General features: G+C 40.4%; 1 protein-coding gene across 4 annotated transcripts in view; it reads right to left on the bottom strand.

The window, feature by feature from the left end:
• Positions 1 to 25,961, bottom strand: part of LOC107154244 (sine oculis binding protein homolog) — a 157,595-nt gene that overhangs the window by 44,930 nt on the left and 86,704 nt on the right. For 3 of the 4 annotated variants that reach the window (XM_015499861.2, XM_048783988.1, XM_048784086.1), the window contains exon 5: positions 22,437 to 22,532. The exons of the other annotated variant lie outside the window; for it this stretch is intronic. In XM_015499861.2, the coding sequence (XP_015355347.1) occupies positions 22,437 to 22,532 (96 nt within the window). The remainder of the gene's footprint in view (positions 1 to 22,436; positions 22,533 to 25,961) is intronic. 4 annotated transcript variants of the gene reach the window in all.

The following is a 25,961-nucleotide window of genomic DNA, read 5'->3' as shown; positions in this document are numbered from 1 at the left end:
ACAGTGAGCTGCTTTGTTCTACCACACTCTTGCCACAGGCCTATAGCATAGGGTCAGTTGACCATGGACAGGAACCTCCAAACTGTGAGCCAAAATAAACCTTTTCTCTTTTATAAGTTTATTATCTCAGGTATTTCATTACAGTAATGGAAAACTGACTTATCATGACCCCATTTCCCAGTCTTAACTTTGTGCTTTTCTCCCAGTTTAGCCCTTCCTTGGGGCCAGTAATAAAGGGGGGAGGGGCGGGTGTTACAAGTCTTCCTCCACCCTGAAACCTCTGTCCTCCTCCTCTTTCTTGGGATTGCTTGTGTCTAATGGAGATAGGCAGCAAGACCACCCCTTTACCCGGGATGCTAACCTCACTACTATTCCAGCTTGGAAACCCCTCAAGGTCAAGCAGTCCTGGAAAATGGACCAATTGCTGATGTATTAAATACTAACTCTGCACAACCAGCAGACTTCAGATAAAGAACCTCTCCTTTGTGCTCCTTGGGGGTCCTGCACTTCTCTGCACCTTCCATAGACACCCAATCTTGAGATTTGCTCAGGAGTGGGATGTGCAGCCTGACAGGAAACATCTTGGGGCTTTTCTTGCTGTAAAGAGCTATTATTTTAACATCCAGTCTCCTTCAACAGCTCATGAACACCTCTCTGGAGTGGTGGTCTTCAAGGTGGGCTGGGGTACCTCAGTGGGTACAAAGATATCTGCTGAAGTAAGGGAAGAAAATGTGAGAATGTCTGTAGCTATTGCCAATCATTTCTACTTACATGGGGATTTATAACACACAGATACTAGAACAGTTGTACGTGTATGCAATTTACAAGCAGCTAAATACTGTGGGTATGTGTCAAAATTATTATTTTTTTTACTGGTGAGGTGTGTGACAAAAAAAAAAAAGACAACCTGCTGAGATCACAGTCTAACCCCATTGTTACTTGCTGAAAGTAGCAGATTAGGGTATAAATATCTGGGGCAAGAAGGAACATGCTGGACGACAGTGCTCAGGGTTTTCTTTGGTGGTCGGGGTGGGGATGGGATGGGGGGTCGAAGAACAACCAAGAGTGAAGAATGACCCTTGTTTCTGTGTCAGGCTAAGGGGCTTCCCGATGCCAAATCTAACAGACCACCTGATCTCTCTGCTCAATTGGGCGTGAACTGCTCCTCTTGGGGACCTCTCTTTGGCACTCTTCCCCTTGTTTAAAGCACAGGTCACTATAATTTCTGATGTCACTTGTGTGCTTGTCCTATCTGTCCTTGAGGGAGGGCCTGTCTCTTAGCTCATCTCCTAAAGACCTTGCATGTAGGATGTGATGGAGATTTGTTGGGAAACATAATCAAAGCTTTCATTTTAAAAGAGCTGTCTGCTTCTGTAGCGAGTCCTTGGTGCACTACACAGTGTTTACCTGGCTTTAGATTCCAGAGTTAGCAAAAGCTCAAATCAGCTTTTAAGTTCCCAACCCTATGTCAATCCCTGGAATTACTTTTGCCTAACTATGTTTCTGAAATTACTAATTGTTACGACTACCGTTTCATTTGAGTGCTATATAAGGTTTTTTTTTTTTTTTTTTTTTTAAAGGCAGGGAACATTTTAATATCACAGAACTGGGAAAGACATCATCTCAGAAAGAAAAGACTCCTTCCCACGAAAGAACTAGGACCTTACACCTTCACATAAAGTATGCGCAGGGCACCCTCATGTCCCTGTCTTTACATCACCATTTAGGAGCCTCTGAGGTGAAGGGAAGCTACGACACAAGAATTCCAAGCAAATCACTGGCAGTTCCCTTGGATGGTCAAGGAGAGGCAAGCCCTGTTGTGATTAAAATCATGATATAGAAGACGTATGACGTTTGGTTCACCTTCTCCTTCATCTCCCCCTTCATCTCTGTCCATTTCCTCCTTGGTTATTCCTCCTCCCTTCAGGGTCCTTGTCCCATGTCAAAATATCAATCCTTGTAAGGATTTTCCCCTTATATAGCACTCAAAACCCAAGAAAGTAACCTCTAATAGTGGAATTTCATGAGTGGGAAGTTTATCCCTTTCAGCCAAGTACCCCTCAGCATATTCATGATCACGACCAATCCACCTCTCTCTAGAGCCAGCCCTATAAAGAGATGAGCAGTTCTGGCAGCCATTAAGACCCTGGGTTGACACAGGAAATCTCATCCATGGTCAGGGACAAACTCTCTAGAGAATCCCATAAAATGCTGATCTGGTAAACTATACCATTTAAACTAAAGACAAGATTCATCATCAGAAAACATGATACTTGATTATATTGCATGTCCACAATCCAGAAAACCTCAAGCCCATGTGTACTGCCCCCGTGTTTGCACAAGGTTGCTGAACTACACCTGGTCAGCTCTTTCTGAGCTCATCAGTAACTCATTTTTTCCTACTGCTTGTTCAGTTTCCCAAGTGCTAGCATATGTTTGCTACAATAGGTGCCTGGTGCCAAATGTGTAAGAAAAAGTAGGAGACAAACTCTTAAATGGAAAAAAAATTATATTCATTAACTTAATTTTTTTCTGCAACAATGCCAGCATTTGACATCAGCAGCAAAGCACCAGGGGCCAGCTGGAGGCCCACCAGTGTTCCTTGGGGGCTGGATGATAACAGACCAGAATATTTCATGTTGGGCCTGTCCCAGAAATTCCAGGTGGCCACAGACATGATCCTTTAAGTTACTGTCCACTTCCTGTTGAGCAACAAATTGCCACCAATTGCCTGAAAAGAATCAGGACACATTATCTGACAATGTTTGTTCTGCTGTGGGTGGGGTATGTAAGGCAGACCGGGAAGTATAGCTGGAGCCCCAAGTCATCTCAATGATTTATAGTGACAACAGGCAGAACATTTAAAACCAGGTGTCCTGGAAAATGTACAGGAGCCCTATCAATAACATCACTTAGAGCACGTCCCTGGGACTGGACTTTAGGTCAAATGCTACCAGTCCCAGTGCCTTCCCACACACCTTCTCATAAAGTATACCCATGTGACTTTCTCCCCAGAATATTCAAAACCCAAGGCCTCTGAGGCTGCCACATGCTAAGCTCCATCACCTGTTCAACGTCCATGGTAGGGGATAACAAGCCCCAATTTGGGCACAATTACAGGCAGCAAATTGAAAGTTGTGGAGCAGAGGCTGGGTCTGGCCTTGGCTTCCCTTCTCAAGTGCACATCCATCAGCCCTACCCAGCCTCCTCTGGACCCGAAGGCAGAAAGCAAGGTGGGAGAGGGAAGACCCTGTGCAGGCACTGCCCCCATCCCCATCACCTGGTCCTGCCAAGTGGGAGCCCTCTCTTTTTGTCCCAGGGATTAATACATGGAGCCCAAATTCTCCACACACATGGAGGCAGTTTGGGACATAGTTGCCCATCAGCTGCCTCACCTACTCTTCCTAATTTCAAGCCTTAAAACTCAGACATCAGAGGCTGAGGCAGGAGGATCCCAAGTTCAAAGCCATCCTCCGCAACTTAGCAAAACCCTAACTGACTTAGCAAGACCCTGTCTCAAAATAAAAATTAAAAAGGGCGGAGGATGTGGCTCAGAGGTTAATCTCCCCTGGGTTCAATCCCTGGCACCAAAATACAAAAACAAAACAAAACAAAAAAATGCAGACATCAAGCACACTCAGGCAGTAAAGAAAAGAGCTGGCCTTCCTACATAGCTGCACTCTCTTGAGGCCATGTCCCCGCATCACACTGCACACCCACTGTCACTGCCCCAACCTCCCTCTCCTTGACTGCCAGAAAGATATTCTCCTGACTGGTTAAGAATTCTGTCTGTTACACATCATGTCTCAGCGGCTGTGAAAGAGGCTGGGGATGTGTGTGAATGTGTTGTGGGTGTGTGTCCCACAATGATAAGGAGACCACTGAGGTTGTCCCAAAGCACAAGATAAAAACCCTAGACCAGAGCCTTTCAAACTTCAATGTTTCCCCAAAGCCCTAGAGATCTTGTTAAAATGCAGTTCTGCCTCAGGAGGTCAATGGAGCCTGAGATTTTTGCATTCCTAATAGGAGCCCAGGCTGTGTGGGGTGGACAACATTTTGAGCAGCGAGGGGCTATAGACAATTAAGGACGGGGACATCAGCCTACGGCAACTAAGGTCATTATTTTCTGAATCCCAAACCAAGGCACAAACATGGTCTCAGGAAAAACAGGTTTGATTACTAAGTCAGGGAGAGACTGGGAGACCATACCTGGTGCTAAGCTTCCTACCTCCCGAGACCTTCTCAGAGATTGGGGCCGTGGTTCTCAAATTTAGCTTCTGAGGATGCACTGTCCCTAAGCTGGACCAGCTGGACCTACTACTGCAATCAAACTATTTTTATTTTCTCCCAAACCAGTGGGAGGAATGTTAATGCACCCATTTTGTAAATATGTTCGTCTCCTATGTATTTCCTCACCTTCAGTTAGAAGACTTCCAGACTGAAGTGTGGCAAGATAATCTCTTGGTAGAAGAATGGCAACTAGCCAAGCCAGAGGCAGTGACTCCTAAGCTCCACCACATGTTGGCCTGTTCTCCTGAACAGCTTCCCTGACCTCAGCCCTGCAGGCCCCACATGGGCCTGTAGAGAGCAAGTCTGGTCTTTAACCCCCTGACACAAGCATCAGCCCTCCTTTGACTTGCTCTATTCCCACTGGTGCATTAAAAAAAAATACTATGATATATAATATGGGAGGGAAAAAGGAGGGACATATACCCAGAGAATACAGGAATCACAAAGGCTGTTTTACACAAGAGAAGTTGGCGGGGGTCGGGGGGCTTTAGATATGGGGGCTAGGTAGGCAGAGAGGTGAGAGGAAGAAGTTGTAGAGGGGGAAAGGACGCTAAACAGGTTCACAGGGGACTCGGACCTGCAGGCAAATGAGGCCAGGGAGAAATTCATGGGGCCAGGTGGCCAAAGAATTTTTAGGAACTGGAATGTCATATTTAATTTTTAAGTTTTTCACAATATGGTGATAAAAAGTCCTTTCGCTAACTTGAACCTTAGTAAAAGTTGCTGCACGCACAAGCACATACATGTGAGGATTCATACACGTGCCAGAGTCTGGTTTAGAGAATCTAAAATATCAAACTCACAAGCTCCAAAGTGCTGGCACAGTCTGCAGGCCTGGGCCCAGACACCTTGCTTCAGGGCCAAGTTGGGGAGTGTTGTTTTACCACATACCTCTAGGGGGCGCCCTGTCAGACATAACATAGTAAAGACCAAAAGAATCTGCCCATTGCCTGTCTTCACCTTTCTTAGTTTCCAAAGGGAAGGAAGCAGGGAGGGGAGATAGGTGATTGGGCAGAGTTGAACTTTGAAATATGAGACCCTACTCCCTTTAGGGCACTCTCTATAAAGGCAGTGGCCAGTTCTCTAGAAAGGATGAACAGTGAAACAAAATTACATCACAAATTATAGCATGCATAAACAGGAATTAGCCAAATTCAGTAGGAAAGGGCTTATCTCACAGACTGAGGCTGCTGTATCTGCTAACAAGCATTCAAAGATGATAAAGCCAACCAGCAAGCGCCAAAGGAATACTAACAGAAGACCAGAAATAGTCAATCCTGCTTAGACAGCTTGATTATATATTTGTGAACCTGTTGGCTCTTGTTTACGACTTTATATTTCATATATGTATTATAGATGGCAAAAATTACTCCCAGTTCACACAATGGGGATTAAATATGTCAATAATTTGCAGCGTTCTCAAAAAGATTGACACTGTTTTCCAAATGCTGGGCCACTTGAATTCATTTGAGGACCACTGATTTATGAAAACAGACAAGATATATGAAATGGAAAACCTTGGGACATATGGTCATCACACTACAGCCACAGTGCCTACAACTGCCTGTGGACACAATGTCCCCAACAAGGGATACCCCCCAAATACATACCTGAATTCCAGCCCAGCAAACAGAGAAACTTTCCAATGGCGATCTAGTTTGCTCAATCCAAACTTAATCTCCTTCCCCTCCAGTTTCTTAAAATTATTACAAGGGTTGGAGAAACTCTAGACCCCCAAAGAAGGAGAACTACAGGCACCTTTGGTCTCTGTCTTGCTTTCCCAGAAACTCATGAGGCGATCTCAAGGTACCTCAAGTCTCTGGACAAAGAGATCTGGTGTGGAGACACCAGTCATTGCATCTCTCAGAGCAAACAGGCTTCCTTTATGCCTCTACGGCCCCTTTTTCGGGTTTCTATTACATGGTACTTAAGCTGCTTTTGAGACAGTTTTCCACTGTATTTTAAAAGCCAGTCCTGGCATGTCTGTAAACATCAGTTCATATTCCTGGAATAAATCTTTTTTGTGTTCCATCCTACTACCCACAGGGGTACAGATGGCATGTTTTATGTGGTGGCCACTATTTACAATTCAACCCCACGGAGGCTCATGAGATGCCACAAATGTAGCCCACACAGGAAGACAGCCCCTTGGGCATAGACGTTTGTCCCAACAGGCCAGGAATGCCAGGAAAAGCCACACCCTGAAAGTACACGGGGTGCCTCTGATGCTGACACACATCCCCCATTCAGGGCCAGTGGGGTCTTGGGCATCCCCAGAAGACGCTCTAGGAGGCAGGCTCTGCCCAAGTGACAATGGGGTGTACATGGCCAGTGGCTGTAGGCAGGGAAAACTGCACACTGAATGCCCCAAATTGACTGTAGAATTTAAAACACCAACAAAGCAAATCCATCCCTACCAAGAAGGCTCACCACATTCATTTGCATGTTCATGGGCATCTGCTAGCTACGTATCAATGTCTCCTTTCTATTCTGATGGACAGCCATTAATCACAGTAGACTTGACCTTGTCAGTACCTCACTGAGCGGACAATGGAAGAGAGGTTTATTTTCAGGGGAGGAGGGAGGGTGGGGAGTAGACTCCCTTTACACTGAAGAATACTCAGGAAGCCGCTGCTGCCTCTGTCTCACACTAAGATAGCATTTGCCGAAAATGTCAACAGATTGCTTCTTGAGTTTGAGCTGTGCAGACATCAAAAGCTTATTTTAACAGGGCATTTTTCTTAAAATTGCTTGGTTGGTTTAGGCATTTAGAATGTCTCTGACTATATGATTTGGATTAAGAGGTTCTTGTTGAGTTTTTCTGGTTTAGCATAAATGAGGACATAACTGCAATAGACCCCTTCACATAACCAAACCCTTCAGGACATTAATGTTGTAAAATTTCTTCTTTGTGTGTTGCGTTTTCAGTGCGTTCTTTTTTTCTTTATTTCTTTCCTTTTCTTTTTCTTTCTTTTATTCTTTCTTCTTCTTTTTTTTTTTTTTTCCTTAATGCAGCTTAGTTGCTATGCAGAGGCTTAGTGCTCCTGCATGGGGATCAGTTCCAGACTTTGGTTTGATTTGAAACAAGCCAAGCAAATTTGCCTGAATGTGATTTCAAAAGGTTTTCCTGTTTTCCTATTTCTCTCATCAGGAGATTGAAGGAAGCTGAGAGGCAAGTCACTATTTGAGTTCCAATAATGCTGGCCTGATTTTCTCAAGTATTTGGTATGATTCAGTAGACACAGCTCGGATGGATGACCCCTGCTCTAAAACCCTGCAGAAGCTCTCCAATCAGGACCAAGTCTTAGGAAGCTAATTTCAAAAGGCAGATGACTTATAATTGCAGATAAAGCTTTTTCTTCCATTTTTACTTTTCTTTCCATCTTTCTTTTTTATTTTCTCCATATCACATTGACTAGATGTGACTCAAAAAGTTAATGGTAATTGTTCTCATCTTAATTTAGCAAAGAGAGAAAGAGAGAGAGGGGAATGAATAGGGGGTTTGGATGCACTAGTGCCATCCTACACCAGCCAGAACAAGTCTCTGTCACTTTAACCTGGGAATGTAATGGTGCTTCCAAAGTCATTTTTTCATTTAAAACCTTAACTGAAATATTTTAGGGAAAATACCTATTTTAAAATCAAATGTCTTGAGTGTTACATTTGATACCTTCTCTAATAGCTACGTTCAAGGTAAAAATGAATACAGGGAGTTGAATGCAATTTGGAGAACATTTTTTCCAGGTCCTACTATCACTAGGGAAACAAACCTGGGTTACTAGGGTGGGTGCAGAGATGAAGTGTACCTTAGTTTAGGGATGGGACCACAGATAGTTCCCGAAGCCCATAGGTGGCTTCTCGCACTGTTCATTTTGCCCAAGAACCTGGCTAGTTGAGAAATGTGTCAGAGAGGAACAACTCAGCCATGGTGTACATTCCAGACATTCCTGACAACTCCCTCCACACAGGAGAGACCTTGGAGTACCAGACTGTGGAGAATTGCCAACAGGGAGCACACCGGTATGACTTGAATAATTGATACATTAAATATTTCTTAAGCATCTTCAAAGCCCTTATTAAGATGATTTTATATACAAAATAGTTAAATCATATAACTATGCATATAATTTAGTCATGTAAGTTAAATATATGATAATCTTGGAAAAACTAGGGGTAGAATCCTATAAAAATTTAGTCCATTTTGTTCCTATCCAAGATATCTTGCACCCTGCATAGTAGGCTCTCAATAAAAGCTTGCTGACTAAAAAGGATGGAAGGTCTCCCTGATGTGAATTCTGAGGACAACATAATAATGTGTGGCACTTACATAAAGTCTATTTAATTTATGAGAGCCGTGAAGATTAGAAATGTTAATGTCTTTATAACATTTGCCAGTACATGGAAGGATCACTACCATGCTAAGTGAAATAAGCCAAAGCCTGAAAACCAAAGGTTGAATGTTCTCTCTCATATGTGGATGCTAACACACAACAAGGGGAGGAGGGGAAGAAGAGACGTTCAGTGAATTAAACAAAGGAGAAGAAAGAGAAGGGAAGGGGTATAGGAATAGGAAAGTAGAATGAATCTGACACAACTTTTCTTTGTACATATCTGAATACACCACAGGGAATCTCACCATCACGTACATCCACAAGACTGGGATCCTAATTAGAATAATATATACTCCATGTTTGTATAAATATGTCAAAATAGACTGTACTGTCATGTATAACTAAAAAGAACAAATAAAAAAAATGTTAATGTCTTGGCCAAGAAAAGCTAAAGGGATGGCGATGATGGTAGCTGAGAATGAAGGAGAAGAGACTGCAGATCTCAGGCTTCAGCTCCGACCATCAGTATCCTGATTCGTTCCCACAAGGCTTTCTTACAATAGAAAATGTAAAAATGCATACTCAGGAATTTTGGTCATTTTTGTTTGAACAGTAGATTCAACCACATATATTTTTTTTAAAAAAATCTGTATTTCAAAATCTAAACATAATTTTGTAGGATTAGTTTCACAATCTAAAAGGTAGTCACTGTATTTTCATCATTTGTGTGGCTCACACTTTGATGGAGAGCCAGTCTACTAGATTCAAGGCTATAAGGCTGTTGGGTTCTGGAGGTGCCATTCACATCAATGGGGCCTTCCATACAGCAGCCCTGACTAGACTGCAAGAGTAGGAAGGTATGTGACTCTTACCAATCCCCACAGGAGGAAAGAAGGGCATTTTACATGTATTGTAATTCCTATTGGGGAAAAAAAAATCCCAATCCTCACAAACACTGTAATTTTAGAAAGCATAACTAAAGCTAAAACTAAATTAGACAAAATAGGTGTATTAGGCTCACAAAGAAAAAAGCCAGGACAAAGGAAAGACATTAGGTCTCATTTTCTGTTTACATGTTTTCCTGCCATTAAAGGTACCTTATTGCCCTGCAGTTCATTTTAATCTTGAACATGAGACTTTGATAACCTGTGTCTGGGCAGCTCAACTATTTTAAAGAGGAGCCAAATCAAGGGAAATGCTCTTGCATTTGAACAAGTTAACCGAATGACATGTTGCTCACATTATTTCAAACTTTTGTTTCTTTCTTTTTTCTTTTTATGACAATAACTAAGTCCCAAATATATTCCAGACTGAACAAAGGAAAACTGATTCTCATCAGATCAATAATGAGGTACCCAATTAATATATTCTGCAACTTATCAGCATATACACAAAGATGGCCAAAAAAAAGTAGGTGCTTGTGTTCACTTCCAAAAGAAAAGTGGAATTTTCCTATTGATAGAGATTCAATTCTTCTTTAAATAGTTTAATTTAGGAACCTCTTTTTCTGATTTGTAGGTTTACAGTTTAAATCACAGTGATCCCTGAATCATTCTAGATCACAAATATTTTTAAACTTCAGTTTTTTTGCTTCTACTTTGATCTTGTTTTTCCTACTGCACACAACTAGTGACTTAATTAAGACTGTTATCCAAAATCTAAATTTACGAGAAAATTGGCTTGAGATGAAATCTCTGCTGGTTATTTATATTAAGACAGTCATATGAACTTGATGACCAATATTTTTGGACAGTCATTTTGCAGAGTCTCTTTCTTGCCTTTCCATCTGCAAGAGGTCTTTGTCCTCATCACAGTGTGCCTATTCTAAACACCTTCTAGAAGTTTCCCCAGTCCCTCCTCCAATCTGGGAAAGCGTTTCTTGCATAATAGGACTTCCTGGCTCAGGTACCTAATACAGATTCCCTCCAGCCTAAAACACCAAATGTAAAATTAACTGCTTGGCTCTCAGTTTTTAACCATCTGAACACTATCTACCGAGTTAATTCTATTCTTACCACTCACAGAATGATGCCAGCCCAGGCAGTTTTCCACCTGGCCCCCCATGTGCATGATGCTCACCTCTTTCACCATTAGTCCACATCTTCTATTTCCCTAGAATGCCCTTGGGTGACTTTGCCACCCACCCTCCAAGGACCAGTCCAGGTTTCATCTCCTCTGAGGAGTTCTTCCTGATAAATCTGGCCCATCATTTCCTCCCCTTACCGTACTCTTGGAGCACATCCATATTTTAATATGTACTTCTACTCTCTAATCACCAAATTGTCCTATCTGGCACTTTACCATACACTGGGCTATATTGTTCATATAAGTAGAATTGTTTGTAAACTCCTTATGAGAAGAATTCACATTTATACTTAGTTTGCACTGTAACTGAAATTTCAAGCACAGCATGGGGTGAGAGTAGACACCCAACAAATGCATGTCGACTTCAAAATCTAGGTCACACACACACCCCCTCTCACCACCTACTCTTATGTTAATTCTATTTTTTGAGATGTGTGCTTGACACTAAATACCCAGACTTTTTTTTTTAAGGTTTAAATCTTTATAGACATTGCATTACATTATAGAACATAATTTCCATGCAGGGTATACAAAAGAATAAATTAGAGCTATAAGAAACTACTCAGTACAAATAAACCAGGGAGAATATATCCCACGAGAAGGTATTTTTTTGGAGACCGGCTGTCTCCATTGATGCAGCTCAATTTTCAACTTGGCTGATTTGATGACAGTCAGAACACTGTTTGAAAATCAAAATGCATGAAGGCTAAGGAAAAATGAAAATACAAATTTGATTTTCCATGTTATTTATTTTTATATATTCATGTATAAACATCAAATTAGTATAGAAAAAATACTCCATAAATGTTTGAGATGAGTTAAATGCCATAGACTCATAAACACTTTAGTTACACTTTAGTTTATTTTCATTTTCCCTTATATACATATCCACGTTTCTACATAGGATATGCAAATTTGCCTTCATATATTGTATGTGTATGTATATATGTACATATACATATATAACACATATCTATGTATACATATATATACGCAATGATGTTGCACATTTTCAAAATTCAAGCTATCTGGTAAATATATAAATATTCCTCTAAGCCAAAAATGGTGTTCAGTTCTCTGGGAATGTCTTACACATTTATCACACAATTTGGAAATCAAAGGCATCAGTGATTGAAATGGCCATATGATGGAGGCCAGTAAATATTTCATACATCTTAATAATCTGGACACTTTCCATGTGAAGTCCTCCTAGCACATGCTCAATATTTAATATTGCCTCCCTTCCTATCTCAGGCTTAGCCACTTACAAAAGTTTAAGTGATTTTTTTTTCTCTCCCTGTTCACACAGAGAAGAATATAGCATGTCCTGCTACAGTGTCAGAATCAGAATAAGAACTGAATTTTCCATTGAAAGGACACCAAACCCTATTCAGATTGGAACACCAAAAAATATCAGAGGATTTCACACAATGAAATCTGAGGTCCAAGTTTACCTATGCTACAATCTGACGTCCTAAATGTAGATTATTAAATTCTGAAATGTAGGAAATCACTCATGTATACTTTGTCTCTTTGTGTCTTGGGAACTTGTCCAAAGTATACTGGTGGTGGTGGTGGTGGTAGTGATGAGGGAAAACTACATGGCACCCTAATGCTATCTACGGCTTTTTCCATTAAGACAGACAAGAGATCATTGCACCTCTTCCAATGTGTTTTCATGAATTTTCAAGAGAAACGCTGATGATATGCAACCCCCAAAAGAATATTAAGTAATTTTCTACATAATTAAGGCAAAAAATATTGTTTACTATTTTAAAACTGGTTTAGCTGGCATATACCTTAACTGGCTCAACATTTCACTTGCAAGAATGAACAAAGCTATCCTATTAGTTCCACTGATGGTAAAGCATCCAGCAGTAAAATGCTCAGCCAGGATAATCAGAGGCCAACCCCCACCAACTCCACCTTATCAGTGGCAGACACAATACAGAACCAAATTTTAAAATCCAGAACCAGTTTATACCTGGACAAGAACCAAGGAGACAGGTTATTGCATGGACTCATTGGACAAATAATTATTGAGTATCTATCTCCATAGTTCACTGAATCTACATCACCACTGATTGCAAAGATGCCATTATTTTAATACCACTAGGGAGAAAGCACTGACAACTAACCAAAGACAGGTCATCAATTATAATATGTGACTCCCATTTCTGAGCTGTTAAGATGTTAGGGGCAGAGGCATATCCTAGAATCCATGAAAAATGGTGTTAGCCAAGCACAGTTCTCAGGGGTCCTATAGTGAACAAGATGGACAAAGCCTCTGCCTCCCTGAGCTCTCAGTCAAGGGGCTGTCTGGAATAAAGGAGAATGGGCGGAGTCCTCTGGAAAGAGGTCTCAGTTTCTGGTCATATGTAATAGGGAATTGGAGGTGGAGGGAAGAGGCTCAGGAAAACCTGATGCTTTGGACCAAAAGAGAATGAAGTGCACAAGAAATATAAATGGGAAAGGCATTTGAACCCAAAGTGCAATGAGAAAAAAGCATTATTTTAAAGATTCTGTTTTCCTGGACCTGCTCATTTGCAGCTTAATCATGGGCTTCTATCTTCAAACTCTCCCTAACGAGTCCCCTCCATCACCCCCACATCACCATCTCCCATTTCCTGCCTCCCTCACTACCTCAAGACATTCTTGTAAACTCCAAATATTTTTTTACTTTTTCCACCGAGAGAATTTCATTAGGTTGTTCTTCTAACCATAAACCAAACACACAACTGAATATGATTAATTTTTGCTGGTTGTTTTATTGATAATTGATATCCTATCTAATTTCCTGGTTTTGTTAGATATATGACCTATAGTTTCTCCTGAAAACCATCAGAAGTGAATTCTCTTTGGTATTTTAGATAATTATTTAGTTCTAGCTATTAAAATGATGAGGGAGAGTGTGACTGACACCTGATTCCCATATGCTACTTTATGGCCAGAAGTCTCCAAGGAAATAGATCCATTGACCATGAGGAATATAACCTACCAACTCAACATAGTTCAAGACGTGTAAAACTGACCTTACCATGAAAAAAAAGTATCAAAATCTTCAAAAAGAAACTTAGTACCTATCTATGGCCATCTGAATTTTAAAATGCACTCAAATGCTTATATCACATTAAAATATTTTTTCTAAAGTCCACAGTTGTTCTGTTAATGACAGGAGTCTACATAATTAAAAAATATATGTACTTCCATTCTGTTCCCGACAATTCATTATGCATTGAGAATTCCCAAACACTGACATGACTTTTTGAATAAACTTGCCCTTCCTAACATTCCCCAGAGATGTTCTTCCTGGCCTCAGAAGACTACCAAAGAATTGTTACACTGAATTGACTTCTTAATTCCTTCATCTCACAGCCTCTCTGGCCCTAGGATGGAAAAATTTATAAGACCTGGTCCCTATCCTGAGAAGGCAGCAGTATGGACTGGCCTGAGCATAGAACTGGTTATGTGGTCATAGAGATGTGGGTCAAACCTCAGCTCTGAACCTATTCAATGAACCCCTCCCCACCGCCCAGGGCAAGGAATGTCTGGGCATTTTATTTTTCCCATCTATAAAGTGAAAACAACAATATCTACTTAGCAAAGATATGGAGAGAGAGCAAGGGTCTAAAAGGCGGGCTCTATAAAAACCAAGCATAGTCCAGCATAGTGGGGCACACCTATAATTCCAGCAACTCAGGAGGCTGAGGAAGGATGATCAAAAGTTCAAGGCCAGCCTCACCAACTTATTGAGACTCTTAGGAATTTAGCAAAATCCTGTTTCAAAATAAAAAATAAAAAATAAAAAGATGGGATGTAGCTCAGGCTTGGTTGAAATTTTATGTACATATTTAAAAATATATTAAAAATGTCAAATAAAAAATATTATATAGTCATAGAAAAAAAAAAGATGGGATGTAGCTCAGTGGTAAAGCAACCCTGGGTACAATCTCCACTACTGTAAATAAATAAATAAATAACATTGTTAGGTAAACCATCAAGGGCAGTTCCTTGCCTCCTTCCCAACATGCTATCAGAGGCACCTTCATTTACTACTGCAGATATTTCCCTGTATAAATTATACTTTTTCTTTGCTTCGCATTTATTTTCTTAGTTAAATATTTATGAAATTAACAATTTTACTATTAAAATGATTGGGCAGGATGAAAAGGTCTTGGATCATGTAATGCACACTCCTTGAGAGTTTTTATATATATAAAAAATTTAGCTACACATAGATTTAGTTTTATATATACATATACAAACACGTATATGTATATATATAAATTACTTGCATAATGCACTTTTGTCCCCCTCATTATCCACATGAAAATTTTGTGGCTTTTGCAAGCACGTGCATACGTAAAACTCTCAGACAGGGCTGGGGCTGGAGCTCAGTGGCAGAGCTCTTGCCTCGCAGGTGTGAGGCACTATGTTTGATCCTCAGCACCACATAAAAATAAATACAATAAAGGCATTCTGTCCATCTACAACTACAAAGAAAAAAATTAAAAAAAAAAAAAAAACTTTCAGACAATCTAGGAAATTTGACCAATTGGTAGTCTATGAAGTGTTTGAAAGCAAGCAATCTTGGAAGAATCGAAATCATAGCAACACTTATTTATTAATTGCCAATTGTTTGCCAAATACTTTTCCAAGCACCTTGTGGGAATTCATTCATTTAGTTCTCATACCAACCTTAGCAGATTGGTGCTGTTGTCTTCATTTTATAGCTTCGGACACCGACAGAGATTTAGTAACTTGCTCAAGGCCAAAGCCAGTAGGTAAGCTGTAGAGATTCCTAAATCTGAACAAAACTGTCTGGCACAACAATCCAAATTCTTCACCACAACACCATACCTTTTTTTTTTTTTTTTTAGATTCTTCTTCCAAATATATTCAGACTTTGCAATATTTCACAAACCAGTTAACATTTTCTATGCAGCCAACAGGAATCTTTAGTTCCTTGGACACAACAGGCAAGTAGATAAATTGTCAAGGGTTCTCTGAAGTTCTTTTACCTAAATTAAAATACTGCACTTGGACTTTGGAAAGATTACATCTAAACCAATTGGGAAAAGACTTGAGTTAGAGAATAAAGACAGGTGCTGCCAGCATTTGCCTCAAGGTCTTGTTTTCTTTAATGCATCCTTCTCACTCTGTTTTAATAGTAATAAGACTACTGTTTATGGAGCTTTTACATGTTCCAGGAATGCTTAGTGCTTTACATCTGTGATCTGGATTACTCCTCTAAACAACCCTTCGAGGTGGGTAGGTTCTGTATTCATGCTTATTGATTAATGAAGACATGGAGGCTCGGGGAAGGTTAGAAACCAGCCTGGATTGCACAGCTGGTGTATCTGAAAAACAGGGATTAAGACTCCTGCTCTTATTCATTAGCCCCAGTGTCTCCCACACTTCTGAGAACTACTGTGACATACTGTGTGAGAAGCCAGAATGAAAAACAAACCATTATGCCTTGGACCTTTTTTTGACAATTGAAAAATTCCCCCATGCCCTGGCAAAGGGAACCTACTGGGAAACAGAAGGTTCCTCCCCTCTAAACAGCCCCTATATCAGAGCAGAAACTGTGGACCTCTAGCCCAGCTGGCTCCTCCCCCAGCTGAGAGTTAAAATACAATTCACATAGGTGGCAGGAGAAAGGAGATGGTCCTCTATGGCCCAGAGGCTCATTGTACAGGAAAAGAGAAAGAACCTCGCCACAAGATATGGCAGAAATGGGAGCCAAGAGGTTGGGGGGAGAGAGAGAGAGAGAGAGAGAGAGAGAGAGAGAGAGAGAGAGAGAGAAGCAGCAGACACAGCTGGAAAACAAGGTGAAGCAACAGCACAGGTGGCAGCAGAGGCAGTGAGGGCCATCCACCCCCTCCACTTGTTGAGACTTCTAGAAGGTCTTGCTAGAGAGCACAACTGTACCACACCCAATGGAGCTGCCCTTTGCTTCGTTCAATATTGCTTCTTTAATTTCCAGAAAGTTTTATTTTTCTAAAAAATAGTTCAGAAAGAAATGGGAACCTAGGAATAGCCCCAGACTAAAGAAACCAGGATGTTGGGGTCGGGGGAGGTGAGATAGGTCAACTCTCTCTAGACAGCAACCAGTCCCTGGGTTTTCTGGGTCATTCTCCACCTTTGGGGTTGTTACAATTACTGTTTCAGGAAACTGGTACACAGTACACTACTCATGCATACATCATGTGATGTTTTATTTGATGTGATGTGAGTTCCAGTGTGTTGCCACGAATTTTAACTTTCAGTGTCCCTGCTGCTTGGTTATAACATCAGAGAAACAGTCTGTAAACGGTAGTTGAGCTAGGGCAGAAATCTGGCTTTGGTTAGAACAATAGTATTAAGGAGAGGGTCTTTGGTCAATTGCACCTATTTTGAAAAGCCTACTAAGATTCAAATGAAATATGGAAGATTCTATTACCTTTTGATGGCTCTTATTGTATTTCTATGATCTAGCAGGAAAGTGGTAGCAATGGCTAGTCTATGACAGAAATCCAGAATTTCCCTCATTGCTGTGATAAGGCTTACATGTACTGAAAGGCTGGGTTGGGCTGCAGAGACATAATCTTATTTTTAAATAAATACATTTAGAATCAGAGGCCTGAAAGCAAATAATATTCAAGTGACAACTGGCACTGTCGTGTATCTTTCACCTCTAGGAGTTTTTAAACTTGGTCTGATTGCCCAAGCCTTACGAAGTTGTGCTGAGCAGGGAGTCATTTGTTTTATGTGTGCATAATTCCAAAGCTCCAATTCTCAATTCAATCAGTATTAATGGAGTCTTGTAGCCAAGGAAGAAGGGTGCTAAAGTCTTTACCAAAAAAAAAGACAAAACACCAAAAAAGAAGCATATATGCTTCATAATAGTTCTGCAAAAAAAAGGGGGGGGTGGATAGATAGGACAAGATTAGTCTTGAATTGATCATTGTTAAAGCTAAATGAAAGGAACATGAGGGTACATTATATGACTCTCACTACTCTAATTTTATATACATTAGAAACTTCCCATAATAATTTTTTTTGAGGGGTACCAGTGATTGAACTCAGGGGAACTCAACCACTGAGTCACATCCCCAACCCTATTTTGTATTTTTTTTAGAGATAGGGTCTCACTGAGTTGTTTAGCGCCTCGCTAAGTTGCTAAGGCTGGCTTTGAACTCACAATCCTCCTACCTCAGCCTCCCAAGCTGCTCCCATAATAATCCACAGAAGTCATTTCCATGAAACAGAATGGCTAAAATCCAGACCTGCTATGATCGTGTTGCTTATTGAGACCCCTGCATAGGGCCCTGCCTGCCTGCCCACCCTTTTGCCTTCAGGAACTCTACACCCAGCCAACTGAGATTCTAAGCAGGGTGCAGGGTCCCCGGCCTGCACTGCTCATCTCCCTGCCTTCACCTTTGCTACGTACCTCTGCTTGGAACACTCCTCTGACAGTCCACTCCAACTTTCAAAGCCTGACCCCTATAAGGCCTAGCTCAAGGGTATCTTTCCTTCAGTCTTCCATGATTGCACCAGGAAATACTCTCATACTCCTTTGTACTCCAGAACTTTGCTAGGACTCTTTTGGGTCACAGCTCACTATGTGATGATGACAATCATGACTATAAAAAGAATCATTAATAGCAGCTATGATGTCGTGAGTTCTTACTATACACCAGGCACTTTAAACATGCCATCGCTTTCAATCTTTACAATAGCCTCTAAATTTATTGCCTTTTATGATTACATTTTACGGATGAAAATCTGAAGCTCAGAGAGGACTAAGAGGTAAAACAGGTATCCAATACAATGTCAGAAATATCATGGTCAATTTTAAGCCTTTGTGCCTATGACCCTTAGCTACAGAGTCTAATTAGGGTAAACTTTTAACTTTTTGACTTGAGAGCCCATATGTTTGATACCTATAATTCTATATATGCATTATTCTTCCTAAGCACCTTCTGGGAAGGGACTGTCTTTTTCTATTTGGCCTATCCAATGTCTTGTGCATAGAAGATGCTCAGGAAAGCCCTGTTAACTGAACACTATGTTTTTCTACTGCAAAAGGACTACAGGAAACTCTTAAAATCACCTGCCTGCCTGCCTGCACAGGGAAATGAGATAGGAAAATCAGTCCCAGAAGAACAACCTAAGCTCTCTCCTTCCCATCATCTCTGTTCACAAGGCCACAAAACTAAAATAGTTTTCATCTTCTCCCTCCACTGGCATTGTAAGTGACCAGAAAGAATTCTTTCCCATTCTATTTTTGTTTAGCCTGCCAGCTGTGGGCTCCCTCCCCCTCCCTCAGCAAAACCCTCATCCCTAACAGCCTGAGGAAAAGCCATAGGGATTCAGACTTTGTCTAGGCGATGACTCAGGAATCTAAAACTGAGGAAGACAAGCTAATTTTTACCCCTGAGTTTCCTTTCTCTGATTCCCCCTTTCAGGACTTTCTAAACCTGGGTTCTTTCCAACTAAATAATATTACTTCAGTTGCTGCTATTCTGTGGTTATATTTTTGTCCCCCGTCCCGAATACAATGATGTTCTCTGAGGCCTAGTCATAAGAAAATTTGGGAATAGTCCCTGTTGTCTTTATTTCCCTCTTCAAAACCTTTCAGCATCCCTTTTCTTCTAGATCTAAGTTTTTCTCCCCCAAGGACCAGGCATATGCCCTGTTTCTGCTAGGTGTTACTCCCAGCCAGTTTTCAAGAACCGAGAAAGAACTGGCTGATGAGAAGGTGTGAACTCACCATACGCTTCAGGAACTCCTCCTGCTCTGGCTGGTAACCCAAGCCCACCAGTGACATGAGCGATTTATTAGGGGAAAGGAGAAGCTTTCCAGTCCCAAAATAATGAAGCAAAAATAATAAAAGTGACCCCCGACAATGGAGTTGGAATTAGAGGTAAGGGCTAGCCACCCATGGCTGGTCCCAAATGTTCCCTCTTCTGTGACCTTGTAAGCCATGTTGCTATAGTGTTAACACGATGCAAATTTCCTACATGTTCTTCTACTGAAAGTTATCTTCTTTGATCATAAATTTGGAAATGCCAGCAGAATACCTTGTGTGTGTGTGTGTGTGTGTGCGCACGCACACACACCCACCCACACCCACACCTATCTATGAAGAGGTAGGTGGTCACACCAAAATGTGGTACATCTCATAGCAATTATTTTATCCAATATCACTCATCTCGATAGCCTTGAACTTCCATGATTAATAAAAAGCATAAGGAAACGACTGTATAATCACCAACTAAAGAATCTTAGCCATCAAGCTAAATATCTAATCATCTGTGTTGTACATTAAGTGTGAAGGCACATATCACAGTTTGGGTTTTAAATGGAAAAATCAATGCCCTACAGGAAATCTACAGTTGCACAGCAGATTTTCTTATCAGCCAGTGCTTTCTTTGTCAGTACCTTCTAATGATACAGAGTTGTATATTCCAGGCATCGATTTTTACTTTGCTTTTGTTTAGACTTAATATTTCTCCCTCTTCCAAGAAGCAGAGGCTGGAGGGGAAGGGCAGAGACATTGAACAGTCAATAATAAAGTCCAGGTACTGTCCCGTCTACCTGTCCAGGGTGCTGTCTATCAGTGCCCATGGCCCAGAGGACTAGCCTGCCAGCCATGTGCTCCTGATCCTCTGGGAGCCTAGCAAAAACCTGTGCCCTCAATGCTTTCTCCCACACTTTGCTAACTGGCTGCTGCTCTGGCTTCAGTGAACCATGCAAGAAGCAGGCAAAACCCTTAAGCTAAAAAAGCACTTTGGAGTAGAGCTTGCTGTCTTCTCTGACAGATTCTTTAAAAATCTGCTCTATGCTGCACTAAGAAAACTCCAAGGACTTCCTATTTCTCTCTCAAGAATGAACAAGTCTTTTTCATATAGAAGCATAACTTCTCAGGACTTCATAACAGCCAAGGACCATCACTTTTCTTGCAGCTGAAAAAAAAAAATGAAATTTCTCTTTGGAGAAATAAGCTTACTTGTGCTTTCTCTTTTTTCTTCTTTTTCTTTTTTTCACAGGAAAGTATACTGAACAAAATAAAGCATTTCTAACAGTGGCTAGAAGGATGAAGATCCTACCAATTTCTCAAAACTACTGCCAACACGACATGGTACGTAAGCACCACAATGATAAGACACCCATGTTCTCTAAAGACAACTGGAAAAGATGTTCACAGTTACTTCTTACTTCCTCCTGTATAAATTGACCGCAACCAGGACTCAACACATTCAGTTTCCAGTAAATAGAAAAAAAAATTAAATACGGCACATTACTTTTAACAATTTCTCCAAAAAGAAGTAAGCTACTGCCCCCAAAGCATCCTGATACCAAAACACAGCATAAATGGCCCCTCTGGTCTAACCATCGTTATGGAGAGAAACATTCAGACTGAAGTGGAAAGCCTTTCCCCAGAACAGGTAATGCTAGCAGGTCTGGAAGTTTAAGAACCTTCAAATAAAATGTCAGGTGATTTTCATGTAAAAGCTGTACCTCTCCCTGTGGATTGGTTGGTCAAAGGATGGCACACAGAATGAGTGGAGCTATTGTAACCCTGCAGACTGTGGCCCGGGAAGAGGTGGTTCTGTCAACATCTAGCTCCTGCGGCTAGAATGGTAAGACCTGTATTTTTCTCTCTTCTCCTGTTCTTTGGACACTTTGTTTTTAATGAACAGTTGGTATCAGAGCTAAATCCAAAGACTGTTACATGTGGGATTTCCTAATGCAGAGACCTGGCAGAGCTGTACTATATTTGGCCGAAAAACTAAACAGAAATTAAACTACCTCAAACTGTAACAACTGAGCATCCTCATTCTCTTCCCTTTTTCATTTAGTTGGAGCAAATGTTTTGCTTTAATGCAATTGAAAAGAAAAGAACGTTTTGGGATAGCATAGCTAGATCCTTCATAAAGCTTCATTTTCAAAAGCAGTGTTTGAATCTCTAAATAAATGACAATTCATTCTCTGTTTACTTTAGGTAAACAGAAAATGCATTGCAGAGCACTCATTTTCAAAAGCTAATCAAGAACATTAGGTCCCAACAGATTCATTTAATAGAAATATAATAGGCATTCCTGCTTGCTTTTCATCTTGTCTCACTGTAAATGCTAAAATGAACAGCAAATTAACCCTGCGTTGGAACCCAGTTTCTGTCACAGCTGATGTCCTCCCGCTCACGACTTGTAAACACCCCCCCCTTGCTGTCACTGCTTTGACTCCTTCTGCAGAGGAGAGACGATTGAGTTTGGCAAGAGAATGGAGGAATTCTTGAATTCTAAAGGGAGTACTGCGCGTCAACTTTGCTATCTTTCGTAGCAGAACGAAATAGTACAATGGTTGTCCCCTACAATAGTGTGCAATTAGTGTAGGAGGAGGGGTGGGGTGGGGTTGGTTTTTTTCCAAGCTCCATATATCAACTGTCTTCATATTTTTAACTTTACTAGCCATTCTCCAAGTGGCTGCTTATAAACTACTATACAAAACAAGCTCATAAAGACAGGGCCATTCAAGCTCTATAATCAGTTATAAAAGATGTGCAAACAACTTGAGATCTTATAATTAATATTCAGTGATATCAGAATTAGCATTTAGAACTCTATACAGAAAAAACTATAATATTTCATAAATTATGTAATAATGAACAAACCCTTTCAAAAACTGTTTTCACTGTGCTAAAGTAACATTCTAGACTTGTCGTAAGTATGTTATTCTTACAAGTAGTTCGCAGTTATTCTTGAAGGCAAGCCTTGGAGTTTCCTTAGCATAGTGCTGCTGGGGAAAATTTTCAGCATGTCCATCTTCATCTCTAGCCTGAAGGGAAATATAATGGCCTATTTAGGGACTTACAAATAATGGAAGAAAAAAAGCTAAAAGCATAACAGCTCAGATCATTAAACAAACGGGAATCCAAAAATAACAACATTATTAAGAAGTTTGTTTAAATACGCAGTATGCCTTTTAGGTATCAAAATTTGGGATTCATTTTTCTTTACGCTGTTTAGTTCGAACGTTCAAATTCATTGTGGTGTGATAGTTAAAAACAACGTGAAGCAAAACCCAAATCAAGTAACTTTTTTGAAATCACCACCACTTTAGTCTTCCATTGTGCACTGTTCATGGCACATTTAGGATTACATGACATACGTACGTGTTTAAACTTTTTGGCATGCTTAAGCAATCTCTAGATAATGCACTTTTAAAAAATTCTAATAGCAAGGCCATAAGAAAAGCAATTTGCATAGTTATATTTTGCATTGTAATACTATTAAGAGATAAACTGATTCCCCTCAATTCTTAAATTAAAAATCTGAATGGAGCAATGATCTAGTAAGAACAATGATTCTTCAATCAAATGCAGTAAAAAAAAAAAAAAGAAAAGAAAAGAAAAAAAAGGAAAGAAAAGATTTAATTAAGAAGCTGCATTATAAGTTACTGGTTATTTTGATCTACACTGTTAATTAAGAAAGCTGAAGTTTAAATGGAGACATTAACCAAACCCATTAGCAATACCACTTGCATACAGTCGTCTCTTTCTAATCTCCATCGGTTTCTGGTTTGGAGTTGGCGAGAAGGGAGAGGTAGGTGAAAGGGGCGTGCCTGCAGCACACTCATTAAACCATTCATTTGGGTGACACTTGCTCTCTGCTCTGCTCTCATCTCATCTTAGCCCTAACTGCTCTCTCTTTCCTGGCCTCCTGAAATTCACAGCTGAGCTGTCTCCCTCACATATGGCTTGCATATAATTATGCATATTCCATTTTGCACTGCATTAAAATGATGAGCTCCTGGCTCCCTGCCAGCTGATTTTTAAAAGCCCCAGTGAAGTAGGAAAAAGGAGAGAAACACAGGGAGAGCCGCACAGGAAGCAGCAGGTAGTTCTGTCTGCTGTCTCTTTAGATAAAATGTATGTCTGGCACCAGGGGAACAGCTGAGAACTACCTGTTGTGATGTATGGATTGCGGGGGAGAAAACAATGAGCACACATCAGTGGCTGAGCGAGGACAATGCTTATGTACTGTTTCCTTTAGTGGAATGAAACCTGCCCTGAGTGTGTCACCAAGAGCTCTCCAGCTATTCTGGGGAATTGTTATTTTAGAAAGGGATCCATATATTGTACATTTGAGAATGTAATGCTTGTTTTTTTTTTTTTTAACTTAAAGGTTTCTACTACTTATTGCAAAAGGGAACTGGATGGATTTTGGAAGTAAAATCTCATCATGGTCAGTAAGAAGTTTGCAGGGAGGTTGTTTTGGTTTCATTGCTGAGATTTATTAACATCTCTAGTACTTCATGTCTTTTTATTGTACCTTTCCACCCCACCACCACCACCAAATCAGAGTACAATAAAAATGTAGTTACAGGGGCTGGGGCTGGGGCTCAGCGGTAGAGCATTCGCCTAGCACGTGTGAGGACCTGCGTTTGATCTTCAGCACCACATAAAAAAATAAATAAAATGAAGGTATTGTGTCCAACTACAACTAAAATAAATAAATAAATAAATATTTTTTTAAAAAATGTAGTTTTAGGATTAACTATCTGTGACAGAGAAAAAAAAAATAGGTGTTATTGTGTCCAGTGGTTGTCAAGGCAACTGAAACCAATGATGTTCCTTCTCAGCACACTGGTACCACTCTGCGGCTACATCGGGGTGTCAGTTATTATAGCTCTAAGGAGAACCACTTTAAACCCCAACTGGTCGAGGTAGCAGTGGAGTACATAACAAAAGGCAGTTGCAGGAAAGCCATAAGATGCCAATGGGTAGCAGCAATATTAGATTCTTCATGACAAAATTTAAAGCCTCTGTGTGAGGTGTAGGTGTGGGTCCTTTAAAGGAAAGGACCACATCTATTTCATCTAACTCTGCCATATCCAGTGACTTACTTTTAGTTCATATTTGACAAACATTGACATGATTGGGGAAAAAAATAGATAGATAGATAGATAGATAGATAGATAGATAGATAGATAGTAACTAGACCCTACCATAAACAACTCTATAGAAACGCCACCTAAAAATATGCTAAACTTGGTGGTAGGTTTATTATATTCCTGATGCACTATGATACATATGCTTGGAAACACAATTTGCATATAGTTTACAAGGGGTACTATTTACATATGTATGTCTATATTCAATATATATGTATCTTGTGTATAAATATTCATAAGGTGGAATATGTTTATTATGCATGTACTATGTATACACATTCATACACACCAGATGCCTAGGGATATTTTCAACATTAGTTGCAAAAATACATTCATTCCACTTACATGTAAGGTGCTCACAATACTTTGTGTTTAACAGGCAAAAAAAAAAAAAAAACCCATTATCTAAGATTTGAATGTGATTCTTCAAAAAAACTACAGATTTCATATAAGGTCTCACCATTTATGAGGTTAAATTTAACAGCAATGGAAGTAAAAGGAGAGGGGGGGTTAGAGAGATGTGAAAGTGGGAAAGAAAGACAGAGACCTGCTTCTTTATTGAGCCTTTATGTTTGCGTCTGCACAAATCCCCATGGCCCTGGGCCCTCTGACACTCAGGCTGACTCCAGAGCCCAAGAAATTCTATTCTCCAGCCATCTTCTGTGTCTCTGGCATACAGCACAGAAATGGAAGGCACGCGAAATACTCAGTAAGCACTAACACTTGCCTCTCACCAAGGTGATCTCATTTGCATTCTGAAGTTTTGTAATGTGAAATTTTAAATCTTCATTATAGGACTAAGTGGAATGAGTGAATTCATCCAAGGTAGTAATTCTCTACCCTAACTGCGTATTGGAATAGTCTTGGGGTTTTGCTGTTGTTGCTGTTGTTTTAACATATTGTTGGCTGTCCCCCACCCCCATTTCAAGATTCTGGTTTAAATTGGTCAAGGGTGAGGCTCTAACACGGGTGATTTTTTTTTTCCAGGTGATTGTAATGTACAAGCAGGGCTGGGAACCCCTGATCAAAGAATAGTGTCTACAGGTACCAAGAGGAGGCCCTGGCATAGTGGGCAGAATGGTCTCTAACCTAGTCTCAGGCCTACTCAAGTGAACCACTGGGAGGACACAGGATGTGGCCCCTGAGATGGATCTTACCCCAAAGATTCAAGATATTACATGACCAGCTGTTGTAAGCCAAATTTCTCATTATTTGTTTGTTTCTTAGTTTCTGGTGTGATGAATAGCCTTGGAAAAACTACTATGCTGCCTTCTGAAAAAAAGCGTTCTTGAACCTCTCTAGCCAATGCCA

Source organism: Marmota marmota, unplaced genomic scaffold (genome assembly GCF_001458135.2).
Source record: "Marmota marmota marmota unplaced genomic scaffold, marMar, whole genome shotgun sequence".
In the NCBI taxonomy this organism is placed as follows: domain Eukaryota; kingdom Metazoa; phylum Chordata; class Mammalia; order Rodentia; family Sciuridae; genus Marmota; species Marmota marmota.
The sequence above is the reverse complement of the archived record's forward strand: the minus strand, read 5'-3'. Positions and strand labels throughout refer to the sequence as shown.